The following is a 20113-nucleotide window of genomic DNA, read 5'->3' as shown; positions in this document are numbered from 1 at the left end:
AGCCAAAATGGCCGATCTGGGAAAATTGGATATCAGTCGACTCGGCATGACGCCCTGAATCTAAAGAGACCACTTTTATGATTTTTGGACAAACCGTTCAGAAGTTATGAGCGAAAATAGACGTTTTTCATATCTCCGGACCAGTAGGTGGCGCTGCGCCGAAACGCAGCATGTAGCCTCAGGTCATGCTTGTGATGACATGTACCAAGTTTGGTCTGAATACGATTAAGCGTTGCGGAGATACAGCCTTACGTCTGTTTTCGCAAGCGCTACGTAAAATTAATTTGCGCGTTTATCAAAAACCGTTAAGCGAATCGACTTGAATTCCATAACTTTTTGTCGGCATTGCCTGGGGATGATCTGGTGCAATTTTGGTGAGAATCGGACAAACCGTCTAGGACGAGTTTGCAAAAGTAGGTTTTTTAAACAATTCAAAATGGCGGCCATATTTTTATGACGGAAAATGACGTCATAGGGTGGGATCGAATCGTCATGAGCTCAGGAATCAGAGGAAAAAAGAATTTTGTTGATAGGCCTTACAGTTCAAAAGTTATTAGCATAATGATTTTGAAATTTTGGACAGGTGGTGGCGCTAGAGGCAATGAGTTAGAGACACCAAAATTGGTGCAATTACTGTTGGGACTGTCCTCTATCAGAATGTCAAACCGGAACAACTTTCCCGGATACGGTTCTATGGGCTGCCATAGACGCCCAGTCGGAAGAAGAAGAAGAAGAAGAAGAATAATAAGAACCGGAACAGATACAATAGGTGCCTCCGCACCTTCGGTGCTTGGCCCCTAATAATAAGAACCGGAACAGATACAATAGGTGCCTCCGCACCTTCGGTGCTTGGCCCCTAATAATAAGAACCGGAACAGATACAATAGGTGCCTCCGCACCTTCGGTGCTTGGCCCCTAATAAGAACCGGAACAGATACAATAGGTGCCTCCGCACCTTCGGTGCTTGGCCCCTAAAGAAGAAGAAGAATAATAAGAACCGGAACAGATACAATAGGTGCCTCCGCACCTTCGGTGCTTGGCCCCTAATAAGAACGGGAACAGATACAATAGGTGCCTCCGCACCTTCGGTGCTTGGCCCCTAATAATAAGAACCGGAACAGATACAATAGGTGCCTCCGCACCTTCGGTGCTTGGCCCCTAATAATAAGAACCGGAACAGATACAATAGGTGCCTCCGCACCTTCGGTGCTTGGCCCCTAATAATAGGAACCGGAACAGATACAATAGGTGCCTCCGCACCTTCGGTGCTTGGCCCCTAATAATAATAAGAACCGGAACAGATACAATAGGTGCCTCCGCACCTTCGGTGCTTGGCCCCTAATAATAATAAGAACCGGAACAGATACAATAGGTGCCTCCGCACCTTCGGTGCTTGGCCCCTAATAAGAACCGGAACAGATACAATAGGTGCCTCCGCACCTTCGGTGCTTGGCCCCTAATAATAATAATAATAAGAACCGGAACAGATACAATAGGTGCCTCCGCACCTTCGGTGCTTGGCCCCTAATAATAATAATAATAAGAACCGGAACAGATACAATAGGTGCCTCCGCACCTTCGGTGCTTGGCCCCTAATAAGAACGCAAACGGATACAATAGGTGCCTCCGCACCTTTGGTGCTTGGCCCCTAATAATAATAATAATAAGAACCGGAACAGATACAATAGGTGCCTCCACACCTTCGGTGCTTGGCCCCTAATAATAATAATAATAAGAACCGGAACAGATACAATAGGTGCCTCCGCACCTTCGGTGCTTGGCCCCTAATAATAAGAACCGGAACAGATACAATAGGTGCCTCCGCACCTTCGGTGCTTGGCCCCTAATAAGAACCGGAACAGATACAATAGGTGCCTCCGCACCTTCGGTGCTTGGCCCCTAATAATAATAAGAACCGGAACAGATACAATAGGTGCCTCCGCACCTTCGGTGCTTGGCCCCTAATAATAAGAACGGGAACAGATACAATAGGTGCCTCCGCACCTTCGGTGCTTGGCCCCTAATAATAATAATAATAAGAACCGGAACAGATACAATAGGTGCCTCCGCACCTTCGGTGCTTGGCCCCTAATAAACACTTCATGGCATACCATAAAAATAACCTATAGTTCTCATTTGATAAGTGATTTCTCACCTTTTCTTTTTCATGTCAATAAACACACACAAAAAAACCATCCGCATTACCTATCTGATCAAGGGGTATACATATTTTTTGCACCGCTCCGTTCTGGACGGTCATTTGCCATCATGCAGTCCCCTGGCAATGAAAATTTCCGGTAGTTTACAGGGGCGTGTCGCATCAGTCCTGGGAGGCACACTCATTTTACACTTATTTGGCGCTCCCTATTGTTGCTGGTGTATTATTGACATGTAAAAGTCAAGCGGCAACCTTCCTGTCTCTCTCTTGAAGACAACACGAAAGTGACTTAAACTGCAATTCATCGACTGGCCGCTAGAGACAGGCTGTAAAAGAGAGTCAATCCCATATACCATATTAGTCTATATAGCTAATTTTGCCCTTCATGACAACTGTGAGGGGGGGGGGGTTATATAATTTTTTTATAACATCCATTTAAATTATATTAAGCCTTAAAGTTAACTAAGGGCATGATCACTTGAGTGACAGGTGGATTGCCGCTGCTGTCACTACTAGCCGTTTGTCTGCTGTACGTCACCTCAGCTTATCCCGCCTTTTTGCCCATTTTCATTTATCCGGGAGTGACGCGCGACCAAGATGGCGACTTTGGTCTTAAAAAATGCTCTTCAGAAACCTGGTAACATCATATTTTTTTTACAGTCAATGGTAAAAGTTTAGACCCTGAATATAAGACAACCCCATTTTTTCAGATGTATTTCAGATAAAAAAAAACTCATATTCATAAAAATATGGGTATTAACAATGTAGAGACTACAATATATTAAATATAAATATATTAATACACACATATATATATATATATATATATCTACAGTATATTTATATATATATTTTTTTAATTTATTTTTTAGGTTTGCGTTCTCGAGCCACCAGGCACTGTTGTTGTGTGAATGAGCGGCCGGAGCATGTTAAGGGTTTTCTGTTAGAATGTTGTCGTGTAAGCGGCCCCTAAGTTAATAACTAATGATCTTTGCAACGGAAGTGAATCGATCAAAACTAACTTTATCTGGACAATAACTTTATTCTAGAGCTGCTGTAAAGCCAAAACAAACTCTGTTACTTTAATTTCCTATTATCACTGTAAAGCTGCTTTGAAACAGTCCGTATTGTTAAAAGCGCTATATAAATGAAGGTGACTTGACTTAAAGCTGCAGTCCGTAGTTTTTCCTCTTTGTCGCCATCTTGGTTTGAAATCTGCACTTGCAGTTATTCGCGGAATTATCAACTTTACGTGGGTTATGCCTCAGCACGGCACAGCGCGGATGAATCCGATGTTTTGAGGAGAATGTGCGGCTGTCAGTCACCGCGCCAGTGTGGATAATGTCATTCGGAATCACAGATTCTACTTTTTGGAAGTATGACCAACATAAGAATTTTAGCCGGAAAATGTCATCCGAACAAGTAACATCCACTTTTGTTCTGACCAACTAAGGGAAAAAAAGCATTGCAGTAAATTGCGCTGATTACATCTAACGATCGCTTATCATATCACGTCAAACCGTGCAAATTATACTTTGTTCTCAAATTGTTAATGTTAACAACATCAGCATTGCGTGACTACATTTAATGCCCTTCCGATATTTATCCTTGTTTTCGCATGGGCGCGGTTGCAGTCTCTTTTTTTCTGTAACCACTCCGAAGTCTTTTGCATTTTACAACGGGTGAATCCCCAGTTGTCACTGGTGATTGTCGTTTGAACCTTTCTGGATCCGCCATCAAATTGATAAGTTTAATTATATTAAGTGCTGTGAGAAAAGGCTATAAATCTCCACCTCCAACATCCTCACACGCAATATAGCCTACTAGCCGGGACGTCGTCTTTATGTGTAAAGACGTCTTTACGTCTTAATATGACGTAATGACGCAAAGACATGCTTGAATTTCTTGCGGAAATCCACCAGTACCACTGGAATTAAAAACCTTATTACAAGCTTACCGTTTTGAATTGAGCTAAGGATGTGACGGTGAGGATATTTTCCCACCGGTTAATCGACGTGTGACAACACCGGTAATACCGGTATCACCGGCAGGGCCATTTAAATAGCTCATTAAAAGGCAAACGTAAAATGCGCGCGTTTGCACGGGCAGAACAGCACCAGTCACGTAACTGAAAACTATTAAAGCCGTGTGACCGGCCAACCAGTAAAAAAAAAAAAAAAATACATTAAAGAAATGATTTCCCTCTGATTTTCTGTTTCATTAATAAAAGTTTGACTACTCGCAGCAGTCTCGCATGCGCTTTGAGCTCGTGTGAATTGCACGTAAAAAATGAATTTAACGAACAACCTCGATCCATCAGGAAACGCCATGGTCGCTGAATTTCACTGCGCTTCATGAAGAGTTTTTCTTTTGCGTGAAGAAGCCGTTCGCCGGAGATGTGTTAAAGATAGCGGAGTGCATTCATGATTATTAGGCTACCGGTATAATAATCCTCCTGGAGCCGGCCTGAGTGAGTCATTTAGTTCAGTTCAGTTCAGTTCAAGTTCTTTATTCAGTCATGATGTTATTACAGACACAATATTAATCACATCAACAACAAAATAATAACATTCAATGCTGAATAGGAGCATGAGGAAGACCTAGTCTTATAATTTCATGCCCCTTTTTTCAATAATCTTAGTTGACACAAAACAGATGGCTCGCCGTTTTTTTTTTTTTTTTTTTTTTTTTTTTTTTTTTGAGGTAGGCTACAATATTACTTCACATCTAAATAATTAACAATTTCAAATTTGTCAAACATTGGTTCTTATGCTTCACTGCCTTCGTATTTTCTAAGAACATTTTTTTTATACATTTTTTTGAATTGAACAATCGTGTTACATGTTTTTTGCACAATGTCCAAAGAGTTCCATAAATTGATCCCAATTGCAAGAAACCCTTTTTGTTTTTGTGAGGTGCGTGAATATGGTACACAAAAATTACCTTTTCTTCTGTTGTTACTGTCTGTAATTAGCATGAATTTGTTTTGAATATGTATTGGCACCAAATTATTTTTCACTTTCCACATAATTTGTAGTATTTTAAATTTGACCAACTCTTTTAATTTCAAGGTCTGCAATTTTATAAAGAGTTTGTTTGTGTGGTCTCGTAAACCTTTATAAGTCACAATTCTTATCGCTTTCTTCTGAAGTAAGAAAAGCCTTTCTGTATAACTGGTGCAAGCATTACCCCACACTTCGATACAATATGTTAAATATGGAACAATTAAGGTTATGTATAGAAGCTGTAATGAAGCTTCATCCAATATGTGTTTAACTTTATAAAGAATACCAATATTTTTACTAACTTTACCTTTGATATGCTCAATATGAGGCTTCCAGCTAAGTTTGCTGTCTAGGATAACTCCCAAAAATTTGATTTCTGAGACACATTCAATATTTACATTCTCAATAACTAATTTTGTGCATCCCTGTTTTCCCTTTTTTCCAAAAACCATATAATTTGTCTTATCCCAATTTAGAAACAATTTATTATAATCAAACCATTTTTTTAATTCTACCATTTCCTTTTCAATAGTGGCCATTAATTCATTTAAATCTGTCCCAGTCTTAAACACAGTTGTGTCATCAGCAAACAACAAAAAATTCATGTCTTTGGAAGCCTCAAATATATCATTAATAAATAATATAAAAAGTTTAGGGCCAATTACTGAACCCTGGGGAATTCCGCATACAACAGTTTTACAGTCCGAGTTATGGTTTTTAAATTGAACATATTGGCTTCTATTACTTAAATAGCTTTCAAGCCATTTATATGTCTGACCCCTTAATCCATAGTGTTGTAGTTTTGTCAACAATAAGTTGTGGTTGACAGTGTCAAACGCTTTTTGTAAATCCAGGAATATACTTACAAAATACTGTTTTTTGTCCATTGCAGCAAGAATTTCTTCAGTTAAATGAATTAGTGCAACGGCAGTTGATCTATTGGATCGAAATCCGTATTGATAGTCAAAAAGTAAATCATTTTTTTCCAAAAATAAATCTAATTTATGAGTAAACCATTTTTCTATTATTTTAGAAAACTGCGAAAGTATTGAAACAGGTCGATAATTATTAAACTCATGTTTATCTCCTTTTTTAAAAATAGGTATTATCTTAGCAGTCTTCATCTTTTGAGGGAAAACACCTGAACTAAAAGAAAGATTGAACATATAAGTTAGAGGTTGAAGTATGCAATCTATAGTTTTTTTTACAATGCTCATATCTATTCCATCACCATCACAAGATGTTTTAGTTTTGCACTTTCTCACAATATCTAAGATTTCAGTTCCGGTAAATTCATTGAGAAACATTGACTGTAAGATTCTACAACCTCCTGTCGCACTACTACACCATTCTACATGATTGGATTTTTCAAGACTTTTCGCAATATTAGGTCCGGCATTGACAAAGAAGGAATTAAACTCATTTGCAATATCTGTTCCATCATTGATAACCTTTCCTTTGTGCTCAAAATACTCAGGTAAATTTTTACTCTGAGAATTTGGCTTCATAACCTTATTTAAAATTTTCCAAGTTTCTTTAATATTGGTCTTGTATTCATATAATTTGTTTTTATAATAATCCTTTTTTGCCTGTCGCATTATAGTTATAAACTTATTCTTATATCTTTTATATGTAATTTCATGATTACTAGACTTGTATTTTATAAAATCACGATATAGTTTGTTTTTCTTTTTACAGGCCTTCTGTAACCCGCTGGTTATCCATGGTTTTTTGTTAAATTTATTCACTTTACCCATTTTTAAGGGACAATTTTTATTATAAAGGGTTACAAATATATTCAGAAAGACCTCATAAGCATTATTAACTTCCTCTACAAAAACTGTACTCCAATCTTGGTAGTAACTCTCTTATCGTTCTTTGATTAACATAATGACACTTTAAGACCAGCCGCTGCTGACAGAGACGCGATCTGACACTCCTCCCATTTTCTCACAAATCTCTACGCGTTCATTTAAGACTTTATTTAAATCATTTAAGACTGATCTTATGAGGACACACGACAAATCCGACATTTTGGCATAATTTGTGTGTGTTACGGTTTGTTCAAGCCCAAAGGAGAACTCGATACTGACGCGTCTTTTCTATTTGTGTGTGTGTGTGTGTGTGTGTGTGTGTGTAATAGGCAGGACTTACAGCGTGGTCTTAAAAGCATTCACATTAATAAGAGCGTGATCATACAACGCTAGTCAACGGGTAACAGAAAAAAAACGGATACTGCGTAATTGCGTTAAATATATATGAAGAGGTCTTTTCCAAAACGCGATAAACGCCTTTTTAAAAAAAAATGAGTTTGTCATGTCATTTTGCTGTGCACTGAACCTATTCACTGCTCCATCAACATTTCATGCCAAATCGCTATATTTCCTTGTTTAAAATGTACTACAAGATGCAGTTTCTTTCCAAAACGCGATAAGCGCCAAACCTATTTTTAGCCTAAACGCGATAAATCCTCTCGACTAATCAGAATTCGGTGAACGTTCTACGCAATCCAACAGGGTGGCGCTCTGAACAGAGGTTTGTTTATGTTCATTTATTCCTCAAAATGAGTGAGTTTTCTAGTCGACTAGTAGTAGTTCATTTAAGTTTAATCACATATTTATATTGATTTAATTATTTAAATATGGGAGAGAAACCATAATGAGCATTTTTTTTATTGCCTATTCCGCATCTCACGCATAAAGCTTGCCACAAAGAACCGACAAAAGTAATGATTAGGCCTATGCATGAAACATTTGAATTGTTTATTTTTTAATTAGTGTTTTCTGTCAGATATAGCTGCAAGGATAAAGTTGACTATGCTGACTCGCCATCTTCGCAGTAGTGAACGCGTCTATAGAGAGAAATGCACACTTTGTATTAGCCTACATACGCAGAGAGTAGCCAATTTCTTTTCGTTTTTATTGTTTTGTTTAAATGTAGACATTTCAAGCTTTTTATAGATATACTTCTCAGGATTGTGAGGCAAGTATCGCTGTGTTTCGGTCAATTTATGTGATGCTCTCCAGATCACGCGCGGGCGCTTCCGTGTCCTGATTATATGTCTGCTATATTCGCTTCTTATTTATTTATTATTAATCCAGTCAATTTGTTGATGAAACATTGATTAAAATGAAGATACAATTTATACAAAACGAAATTCACTTTAAAGAAAGGCTTTCTACTAAACAAAACTTAATAAGTGGTCAAAATCATGTCTGACCCATTCCAAATGTTTTCCGATATATTGGTCATCTTATGATCCTATCATACTCATCTCATGCGGTTCCCTTTTCATATAATCAACATATATGAAATAAAAAAAATAACAATAGCCTATATTATTAAACATAAATATGAAACGTATGTTTAAGTTTTTTTTTAAACTTAGCCTATATGTAAGCGTCACGCCGCTCCGCTTTGTTCACATGCTGTGTAGCCTATACAAGCATGTGTGTGTGTGGTGGAGGGGTGCCCATCACTACTTTTGAATATCGTTATCATTGTTAAATATTTTTAATAATTCTTTTTTTTTACGCATATGTAGTGGACAAATTGGTCCTACTTGTTACAGGTTTGACACTTTACTAAAAATTACTCTGAATCTATTACTAAATAACTTATTGAATAGCTATTGATATCATTACTATTTTCAGGTTCTGCACCAAATGACTTCTAGCCTAAATGTGTTACTAAATTTAATTTATAGTAATTTATAGTATGAGCCCCTGATTATATGTTACATGCTCTCGTTTTTTTTTTTTTAAAGACAAACCATACAGTTTTGGAAAAAAATTATGGATTTATAGCGTTTTGGGAAAAAAAAAAAATTTAACTTTTAATTTATCATAATCAATATTGTTGTTTGATTTAATAATCATTGTTCAACATGTTCAGACTGAGCCAATAAAACATTTTAACAGGATAAATTGAATATTCACAAAATGTGTGGGTCTAGGTAAAAAATGTAATTTTCCTGAAAACTATTGAAATGGATTTATAGCGTTTTGGAAAAGAACTCCTCATATATAGCCTATATTTTTTTTTTCGGTGCCGCGGTGGGCAAGTGATGAAACCGGTGTTGCGACTGAACACCGTGTAACACCGGTAACACCAACTACCGTAGCAAGCCTGAATTGAGCTTAGGCAAGCAGATAGTTTTGAACACTGGCTGGTTATGTACTTGCTCAAAAATTTATTTTGGATAATTTTTAACCCAAAAAAGTTACAGACTGCAGCTTTAACTATGAAATAACTATTAAAAACATTGTTTGCAAATTATTTGTAAGTACTTTATTACTGTATACATATTATATATAATGTGTTACCCATAGACAACATAAACACCAAAAGACTGTCATAAACAGTAGATCAAAAGCAGATAATTAGCAATCGACTGGGTATTCATTGATTGGAAACTGTTATTTATCGGAATGTTATTTTTTATTATTTGGCCCGCCCGACCCACGGATTATCAACAGTGTCTGCCGATATAACCGTGATCCGCGCATCACTACTGCTCATGAAACTCTCTTCTATATATTTCTTACACTCCTCTCTGGAATACATATTCCTATTGGTCAATTGTGGTTTTCTGAGGTCAAATATATTTGTAAAACTCTATTGTCTCTTTGTTCTAACATAATGAAATAACTTAACATTTCAATTTACTTATTGATAGGGTAAGCAGTTGGTCATTACCTTAAAATCAGCTTCTTCAGTTTGATAAAAGATCCCTCTACGAGGTTTAATTTGCAATAATGAGTGGATAACTGGATGCCTTATTGATACATATAATGAGGGACTGCACTGAATACTTAACCTACATTAGCTAATATCCTGTCTACTTGTAGAGCAAAGATCAAAAGAAAATTAAGTAAAAAACAGAGCACAGGGGTTATTATGAACAAAATCCTTGGTTTGAGTAGCTCACCAATGCATTTGAGTGTAGCCTATGTGTTTAGAGATGCGCATGCGCGAGCAGTCGGTGTTTGTGTTTGAAAGCTCCGTCGAATCAATTCATTAATCCTTGATTTTCTTTTTTACCACTCATTTATAAACAAGCACTTTCTATTTTTATATCATGGGAACTTATCCTCGATACTATTCCTTATAAAAAACAATCGGATTGCTTTGATATCGCTACTTAGACCCAACTTTGCGAATCTCGGCTACTAGCCTTTAGTCCGCTAGCATTTCACGCGTGGCCTCGCGCCTATTGACCGTCTGATTTTACACCCGTTTCACTGAAAGGATACAGGTTATATCCAGCATTTCAGTCCTAAATTACTAGTGATATTGGTAGTATCACTACTAATCTACTGTTTTTCATCTGTTATGGCGAACATATCAGATGTGTGTCTAACGTTACCTCTGAGTGCAGGTGAGGACACATTCGAACTCATTTCGGTACGATTGGAGCTTGAATCGGTGGAGAAACAGATCCGTGGTCTGCTAGAGAGGCAAGCCGAGCTGCGGGATCGGCGATCAGCGCTTGAAACGTCACGCGCCGATGCACACAAGTCAGTGGTTAGTAACTTTTTGACTCCGACTTCGTCCACTCCGTGCGTTTCTCTGCCCAGGAGGACGCGATCATCTCTGGCATCATTCACTCCGGCACCAACCCAACACCATGGACCCTGGGTGATCCCACAGCGGAAGACACGAGCCAGGACCAGAGCAAGAACCTCTCCGCCCCTCCCGGTCTTCGAGATCTCCACCCGGAACCGCTTCTCCCCTCTTCGCGAGTCGGAACGCGACGACGCCGTGATCATCGGCACTTCCATGGTCCGTCATGTCCGTGCTACCTCAGGTAAGGGTAAGGTGCGCACTCACTGCCTTCCTGGTGCTCGTGTTCTTGATGTCGCCGCACAGGTTCCCCAGATCCTGAACGGTGAAGAGCGCGTCGGAGCTGTGGTGCTTCACGCTGGAACAAACGATATCAGGCTACGGCAGACGGAGGTTCTGAAGAAGGACTACAGGAGCCTGATCGAGGCGGTACGCAGCACAGCGCCTGAGGCAACGATCATCGTGTCTGGACCGCTTCCCACGTACCGACAAGGACAGGAAAGGTTCAGTAGATTATTTGCACTAAATGAATGGTTAATGTCATTGTGTAATGAACAAAAACTGCTCTTTGTAAATAATTGGAATCTGTTCTGGGAGCGACCTAGGCTCTACCGTGCTGATGGCCTGCACCCCAGCAGAATCGGAGCGGCTGTTCTGTCGGACAACATCTCCAAGACGTTACGCACCGTATGACTAGAAAATCAAATTCCAAATCACAGTCTTTGCTGTGCCAATTTAATTGATATAAGTAGTGTAGAACATTATATAGAAACTGTGTCTATTCCTCGTTTAGTGAGGCCAAATAATAAATCCACTGTAGGATCTAGGAAAAATCTTATTGTAATTAAACCTGAAAATCTAAATATCAGTGAACAAAAACAATTTCTAAAACTAGGTCTTCTAAACATTAGATCGCTCACACCTAAGGCGGTTATTGTAAATGAAATGGTCACAGATAATAGCTTCGATGTACTTTGCCTTACTGAAACCTGGCTTAAACCAAACGAGTATTTCGGTCTAAATGAGTCTACCCCGCCAGGATACTGTTATAAGCATGAGCCCCGTCTGATCGGTCGTGGCGGCGGTGTTGCAACAATCTATAGAGATATTCTTAATGTAACTCAGAAAACAGGTCACAGGTTTAATTCGTTTGAAGTACTGGTGCTAAACGTTGCGCTCTTAGATGTAAGAAATAAATCCCTATTATCTCTAGCCTTGGCTACTGTATATAGACCTCCAGGGCCATATGCTGATTTCCTAAAAGAGTTTGCAGACTTTCTCTCAGATCTATTGGTCAATGCCGATAAAGCAATAATTGTTGGAGATTTTAACATACACGTAGATAACACAAACGATGCGTTAGGGACTGCGTTTACAGATTTATTAAACTCCTTTGGGGTCAAGCAGAATGTCAGTGGTCCCACTCATCGTCTAAATCATACACTAGATTTAATTATATCATACGGAACCAATCCAACCGATATAGATATTATACCGCAAAGTGACGATCTCACCGATCATCACATGGTAACTTGTATAATACGCACTGCTGAAATTTGTCATGTTGCGCCACGTTATAGACCAGGCAGAACAATCCTTCTGACCACTATAGATAGATTCTCAAATAGCTTACCTGATCTATCTCAGCTGCTCAGTGAACCCAAACAAACAGATGAACTAGAGGAAATGACTAGCAGTTTGAGCACCATTTTCTCTAGTACATTATATATTGTTGCACCAATTCGATCAAAAAAGGTTAGAGAGAAAACTAAAGCACCATGGTACAACAGTGCTACGCATGCTATCAAGAGAGAAACTCGTAACCTAGAGCGTAAATGGAAACAAACTAATTTAGAGGTCTTTAGAATCGCGTGGAAAGACAGTATGTCACGTTATAAAAAAGCTCTAAAAGCAGCCAGGGCTGAGCATCTCCGCAAACTAATAGAAAATCACCAAAATAATCCAAGGTTTTTATTTAACACCGTGGCTAGACTAACAAATAAACAGACATCACCCGAGCAAATTATTCCGTTACAGTATAGCTGTAATGATTTTATGAACTACTTCAATGAGAAAATAAAAAGCATCCGAAACACAATTGTAAATGTACAATCCTCTATGGTGTCTTATGATTCAGCCTCAATTATCGCCCCTCAAGAACAACTACACCGCTTTACAACTATAGGACAGAAAGAGCTAAATAAACTTATCATTGCATCTAAACCAACAACATGTTTATTAGATCCAATACCAACTAAATTTCTGAAAGAAGTGTTACCTGTAGTGGAAGAGCCTCTTCTTAATATTATTAACTCGTCTTTATCTTTAGGTCATGTTCCAAAAATATTCAAGCTGGCAGTAATAAAACCTCTCATTAAGAAACCGCAATTAGATCCAAATAACTTAGCAAATTACAGACCGATTTCAAATCTTCCATTTATGTCTAAAATACTAGAAAAGACTGTGTCCGCTCAATTGTGCTCTTTCATGCAAGAAAATGAGATATATGAAAAATTTCAGTCAGGATTCAGACCGCATCATAGCACAGAAACTGCGCTAGTTAAAATTACAAATGATTTACTTTTAGCTTCTGACCAAGGCTGTATCTCAATACTAGTTCTACTCGATCTTAGTGCTGCGTTTGACACTATCGATCATAAAATACTCTTGGATCGACTACAAAACTACACTGGTGTTCAGGGACAGGCATTAAGCTGGTTCAGATCGTATTTATCAGACTGTTACCATTTTGTTTGTTTAAATGGGGAAAAATCGAAGATAACGTCAGTAGACTATGGAGTGCCGCAAGGATCGGTGTTAGGCCCTCTGCTATTCTCAATATATATGCTGCCACTTGGTAATATTATAAGAAAACATGGAATTAATTTCCACTGTTATGCTGATGACACTCAATTATATATTTCATCACGGCCAGATGAAAACACTAACTCATCAAAATTGACAGAGTGTCTTAAAGATATAAAATGCTGGATGACGCATAATTTCCTGCTACTAAATCCAGATAAAACCGAGGTATTACTTGTTGGTCCAAAAAACTATCCACAAAACCACTTACAATACAACTTTAATATAGAAGGATGTCCTGTTACTTTATCCTCTACGGTAAAAGACCTGGGAGTTATACTAGACCACAACTTGTCTTTCGAAAATCATATTTCATATGTTACAAGAACGGCCTTTTTCCATCTTAGAAACATTGCTAAATTACGTAACATGCTATCTGTTTCCGATGCAGAAAAGTTAGTTCATGCATTCATGACCTCGAGACTAGATAACTGTAATGCTTTATTAGCCGGTTGTCCTGCATCCTCAATAAACAAGCTACAGTTAGTGCAAAATGCAGCCGCTAGAGTTCTTACTAGGTCAAGAAAATATGATCATATAACACCGATTCTATCATCTCTGCACTGGTTACCTATCAAGTTCCGTATCAATTACAAAGTACTATTACTGACCTATAAAGCCCTAAATGGTTTAGCTCCTGTGTATTTAATGGACCTTCTATCGCCCTACAATCCATCGCGTTCTTTAAGATCACTAAATTCGAGGCTTCTAGTCATTCCTAGGATATCTAAGTCCACTAAAGGAGGGAGGGCGTTCTCACATTTAGCTCCTAAACTCTGGAATAGCCTTCCTGATATTGTTCGAGGCTCAGACTCGCTGTCCCAGTTTAAAACTAGATTAAAGACGCATCTTTTTAGCCAAGCATTTACATAATGCTTACCTTTTATTATACTGCTGAATCAGATCAAATGCATTTAATACTATAAAACTTGAAGAGACTGTAGGTTATCTGTATAGGTTGCATAGTATTTGCAGTTATTACGTTCCTGTGTATATTGCGTGAATGACGGGTGGTTGGGCAGATATTGTGTTGCGGTAGGTAGTATGCCATACGGAACCGTTGTCCACTGAAACTGCCTATTCACGCACCAGTGGGGCTCGACAGCCTTAGTCAACGGGTTGGCGCGTATGGTTGGGTTGCGGAGAGATTGTGAGATTGTGGTTAGGTCTCAGCAGCAGGAGGGATGTAGAGGTCAGTAAGCTGGGCTGAGTTGAGTGGGGGACGGAGGGGGGTGATTTTGGGACGCAAGAGTCACTGTCTTCATGTTTTGTCTTTTACGCCTGTGTTATGGAAATCATCATTATGAACAGCAGCTACGCTAATTATTTTCCCTTTGCTTTTCTGCTGTTATCTCGGGACGCGAGTCCCGAGAAAATGGCGTTCGTCAGCTCCAGTTTGTATCCAGCCTCTCACGGAGACTTCAGATGCTCCAATCACAAAGCCTATGAAGTGACGACTCAACACGGGCGATATGGACTCTCTATGGTGGACGGCACTGATCCTCAACAACTCGTCTTAAGACCGGCGTGCATACTTGGACTTCCAAAAAATACTCTAAATGTTCCGATCCAATCTGACTTGTAATGCTGCCCGAATCATGCACTGTTCTTCCGTTGGCCAGAGGAGAACTGGCCCCCCGACTGAGTCTGGTTTCTCCCAAGGTTTTTTTCTCCATTCTGTCACCTGATGGAGTTTTGGTTCCTTGCCACTGTTGCCTTGGATTTTGGCTTGCTTAGTTGGGGACATTTAACATTTAATATTCAATAATATTATTGATCTGCCTTACTTAAGGTGGACGTTGACGCAATTTCTTTTAGAAACAAACTTTGTTATATTGTTATATTGTTTTTGTTATATTGTTTTCATGTTATCACTGTGAAGCGCTTTGATACAATCTGTATTGTAAAAAGCGCTATATAAATAAAGGTGACTTGACTTGACTTGACCATTCAGGTTTTACATGTAGGTATATGAGAGAATGCAACTGCATGTGTGTGTAATCAGTGTATCTCACCAACGTAAGGCGATTTTGATTGGTGTAGTGAGGCAGGAGGTGAAGAGGTCAGCAGGGAGGTCAGGGTTCATGGGCAGGAGCTCACTGGCCTCACAGGCGGCCAACTGAATGCAGTTCTTCATGGAGGGAGGCAGGGGCATCTGAGCCAGCGGGTGGTTTGGGTTTATTGCTGCCACCTAGTAAAAAATAATGAAAACAAGTGAGCAGAATTAAATCAGGTCCCCCAGGAATATGGAAGTATGTTGTGTCGATGCTGATGACTCTGATGTCTGAATGTGTTCAACAGACTTGAGTGACACAAACACCAGCTTGTGATCATTGGCTTTTTTTTTTTTTTCAGAATCTTTTCCCTGACAGAACATAACACTTTTTGGACAAGCTAGAAAAATATATATTTGTTAAATTGTAAAGTGAAAATGTGTGGTTGAAAATTACTCATATTGTGGTAAAGATTTTGGTCATGTCATTTATCTCTAAGTAGGTAACAGGAAGCTGCTAGAAGTCACTCCATAATGCTTAAATGCACAATGCTAAGATAGGGCTGTGCTCAGATGGCCAGCAAAAAAAAAAAAAAGTATATATATATATATATATAGTCTTTTTATATATATATATAACAAGCACAATCAGGCCTTAAGAGAGCAGCAAGAAATATGGAGCATAGCTGGAAGAAAACAAAACTAGACGTTTTTCAAATTTCATGGAGAGAGAGAGCACTCTCTTAGAAAAAAACAAACCCTAGGTATTTATTTGATACCATGGCTAAATTAACAAGAAATAAAGCTTCTACTTCTGAAGTTTCCAAAGAGCATAGCAGTAATGACTTCATTACTTACAAGATTGATAATATTAGAGAGAAAATTATAACTATGCAACCGTCTACTACAGTATCGCATCAGACAGTGCATTGTAGTGTCGCTGAGGAAAAATTCCATTCATTTGTTGCAATAGCCGAGGAAGAATTGTCTAAACTCGTTAAATCATCTAAATCAACAACATGTATGTTTGACCCTAAACCGACTAAGCTACTGAAAGAGATGTTTCCAGAGGTCATAGATCCTCTCCTTAATATCATAAATTTATCTTTGTTACTAAGATATGTACCGAAAACTTTTAAGCTGGTTATTATATTATATGCCAGCAGCCATATCACCCTGTAGCCCAAGACTGGTTGCCCACTGAAGCTAAGCAGGGCTGAGCCTGGTTAGTACCTGGATGGGAGACCTTCTGAGAAAACCAGGTTGCTGCTGGAAGAGGTGTTAGTGAGGCCAGCAGGGGGCGCTCACCCTGTGGTCTGTGTGGGTCCTAACGCCCCAGTATGGTAATGGGGACAACTATACTGTCAAAGACCACCGTCCTTCGGATGAGACGTTAAACCGAGGCCCTGACTCTATGTGGTCACAAAAAAATTCCAGGATGTCTTTCGAAAGAGTAGGGGTGTAACCCCGGCATCCTGGCCAAATTTGTGTACATAATGGCCTCCTAATAATCCCCATATATATATACCAATTGGCTTCATCACTGTCTCCTCTCCACCAGTAAGCTGGTGTGTGGTGGGCGTTCTGGCGCAATATGGCTGCCGTCGCATCATCCAGGTGGATGCTGCACACTGGTGGTGGTTGAGGAGATTCCCCCTTCTATGTAAAGTGCTTTGAGTGCAGAGAAAAGCGCTATATAAATGTAATGAATTATTATTATTATTATTATTATTAAACCTCTTCTTAAAAAAACACAACTTGATCCTAGAGAATTAGTCAATTACAGGCCGATGTCAAATCTACCCTTTTTGTCAAAGATACTAGAAAAGGCAGTATCCTCACGACTACGTTCCTTTTTAGAAAGAAATGGTATCTGCGTATCATAGTACTGATACTGCTCTCATTAGAGTTACAAATGATTGCTTTTATCCGATCATGGTTGTATCTCTCAATTAGTGTTACTCGATCTTAGTGCTGCATTTGACACTATCGAATACAACATTCTTTTGAATAGGCTTGATAATTATGTTGGCATTAGTGGAATTGCATTGGCATTAGTGGAATTGCATTAGCATGGTTTAAATCATACTTATCTGACCGTTATTAGTTTGTAGCAGTAAACGAAGAGATGTCACATCGATCACAAGTTTAGTATGGAGTACCACAAGGCTCAGTACTAGGACCGTTGCTGTTCACTCCGTACATGCTACCCTTGGGAGATATCATTAGGAAGCATGGGATTAGTTTTCACTGTTATGCCGATGATACTCAGCTCTATATGTCTTCATGCCCAGACGAAACTTACCAGTTCATAAAATTAACGGAATGCATAGCTGATATAAAATTTGGATGACTAGTAATTGCCTACTACTTAATTCTGAAAAAAAAAAAAAACAGAGTTTCTAATGATTGGACCAAAAACCTCTGCACGTAATAACCTAGAATACTGTCTAACAATTGATGGCTTCTCTGTCAAGTCTTCGTTGTCGGTTAGGAACCCGGGTGTGCTCTTTGATACCAATCTTTCATTTGAAAGACACGTTTCTAACATCTGTAAAACCGCATTTATCCGTCTTAAAAATATATCTAAATTACGACGTGCTTTCAATGAAAAATGTGGAACAGTTATGCGTTCATGACCTCAAGGCTAGATTATTGTAATGCTCTACTGGGTGGTTGCCCTGCACGCATAATAAAACTACAACTGGTCCAAAACGCAGCAGCTCGAGTTCTTACTAGAACCAGGAAGTATGACCATATTAGCCCAGTTCTGTCAACACTGCAATTGCTCCTTTTAAACATTGTATACATTTTTAAATATTGATGATTACTTACAAAGCACTAAATGGTTTAGCTCCCCAGTCCTTGAGCGAGCTCTTAGCGCATTATAGTCCTTCACGTCTATTGCGATCTCAAAATTCTGGCCAGTTGATAATACAGAGAATATCAAAATCGACTTATGGCGGTAGATCCCTTTCCTATTTAGCACCTAAACTCTGGAACAGTCTTCCTAACATTGTCCGGGAAGCAGACACACTCTGTCAGTTTAAATCTAGACTAAAAACACATCTCTTTAACCTGGCATACACATAGAACATTATACATTCATATTATAATTTAAATCTGTTAAATGATTATTAGGCTGCAAACATTTGTTCAGCCGGAACCGGGAACACTTCCTATAACACCCGACGTACTTGTTACATCTTAAGAAGAATGGCATCTACGCTAATGTTAGTCTTTCTGTTTATTCCGAGGTTTACTGTAATCAGCCGGATCGGGCCGTATACAGATCAGATGCTGGACCCACACCTAGACATGACCACAACATGATGTAGTCAACCGGATCCGGGCTGTATCCAGACCAGATAGAGGACCTGCTCCTAGACACGACCACAACGCATCCCTGAAGAGTCAGCAGAGATTGTGTCAACTAGACTCTCCCCTGTGAAGGCCTCATTGACACGACAGCCATCAGCACTGATCCTCAACAAACTCGTCTCCATACCCGCGTGATGACTCCTATCTTCAACCAGATGGAACTGGATAATATTCTGAATCTGAACTTCCAATCCAATCTGACTTCTGACTTGCTGCCTGAATCATAATCATACACTGTTCGTTCGTTGGCCAGAGGAGAACTGGCCCTCCGACTGAGCTTGGTTTCTCCCAAGGTTTTTTCCTCCATTCTGTCTGGATTTTTGGTTCCTTGCCACTGTCGCCTTTTTCGCCTTTGTCCCCACTGGCTTTTGGCTTGCTTTGTTTGGCTTGCTTTGACATTTAACTTAATATTCAACAATATATGCATTTTAGAAGTGTATATTTTTGTTTTTTATCTTCTGGAATGCAACGTGTACATAACGTCACACAAAAGGTGCAATACTGTATGGAGCTGTGACCGAATAATATAAACATTTTAGCTGAACCTTTCCTTATATAGTCAACAACGTGACATTCATTATGTAGTGAATAGTAAATGAGTAAACAGGGTAGACAGTACAGTATTTGCATGAATATGTAAAAAGCCTTGGTCACACTCAGTTTTATATATATATTTCATATACTGTGCGTTTTCTCACGTATGTGTTGTTTAGCACTGAGATGTCATGATAGTAATGAGTAGAGATCTTTTTTTTTTCAGTTTTCCATCTTCTCTTTCCCCTTCCATTTCTACATCAACCAATGTAGATTTACCAAATAATGGTTACACTATCTGAACCAACAGATAGTGAAAAAACAAAAACAAGCCAGAAATAAGCTGCATGTTATATTATCTATTATCATAGACTCAAAACAAGCTGATTCATCCTGTGACCCTCCAAACACGTGAGATGGTCACAGCATTACAAAGCAAGAACAGATTTTCTCCCCCTGAAGACTGGATAAATCGAAATTTATCCATTCAGAGTAGGTGTCGATAGAGCATAGTATTGCAATCTTTTGCGTGGGGATATTAGGCTCATTTGAGATGAGAAAATTCTGTGCAGAACCGATCACCACTGATCACCGTGAAAGGCATGCCAGTTA

At 39.0% G+C, this 20113-nt stretch overlaps 1 protein-coding gene across 8 annotated transcripts in view; it reads right to left on the bottom strand.

The window, feature by feature from the left end:
* rptor (regulatory associated protein of MTOR, complex 1) overlaps positions 1-20113 on the bottom strand; it is a 378992-nt gene that overhangs the window by 197755 nt on the left and 161124 nt on the right. For all 8 annotated transcript variants that reach the window (XM_056246142.1, XM_056246144.1, XM_056246143.1 and 5 more), the window contains one exon: positions 15609-15784. In XM_056246142.1, coding sequence (XP_056102117.1) covers positions 15609-15784 — 176 coding nt within the window. The remainder of the gene's footprint in view (positions 1-15608; positions 15785-20113) is intronic.

This window comes from Rhinichthys klamathensis, unplaced genomic scaffold (genome assembly GCF_029890125.1).
Source record: "Rhinichthys klamathensis goyatoka isolate OS25496 unplaced genomic scaffold, OSU_Roscu_1.1 h1tg000036l_1, whole genome shotgun sequence".
NCBI classification, from domain to species: Eukaryota; Metazoa; Chordata; class Actinopteri; order Cypriniformes; family Leuciscidae; genus Rhinichthys; species Rhinichthys klamathensis.
The sequence above is the reverse complement of the archived record's forward strand: the minus strand, read 5'-3'. Positions and strand labels throughout refer to the sequence as shown.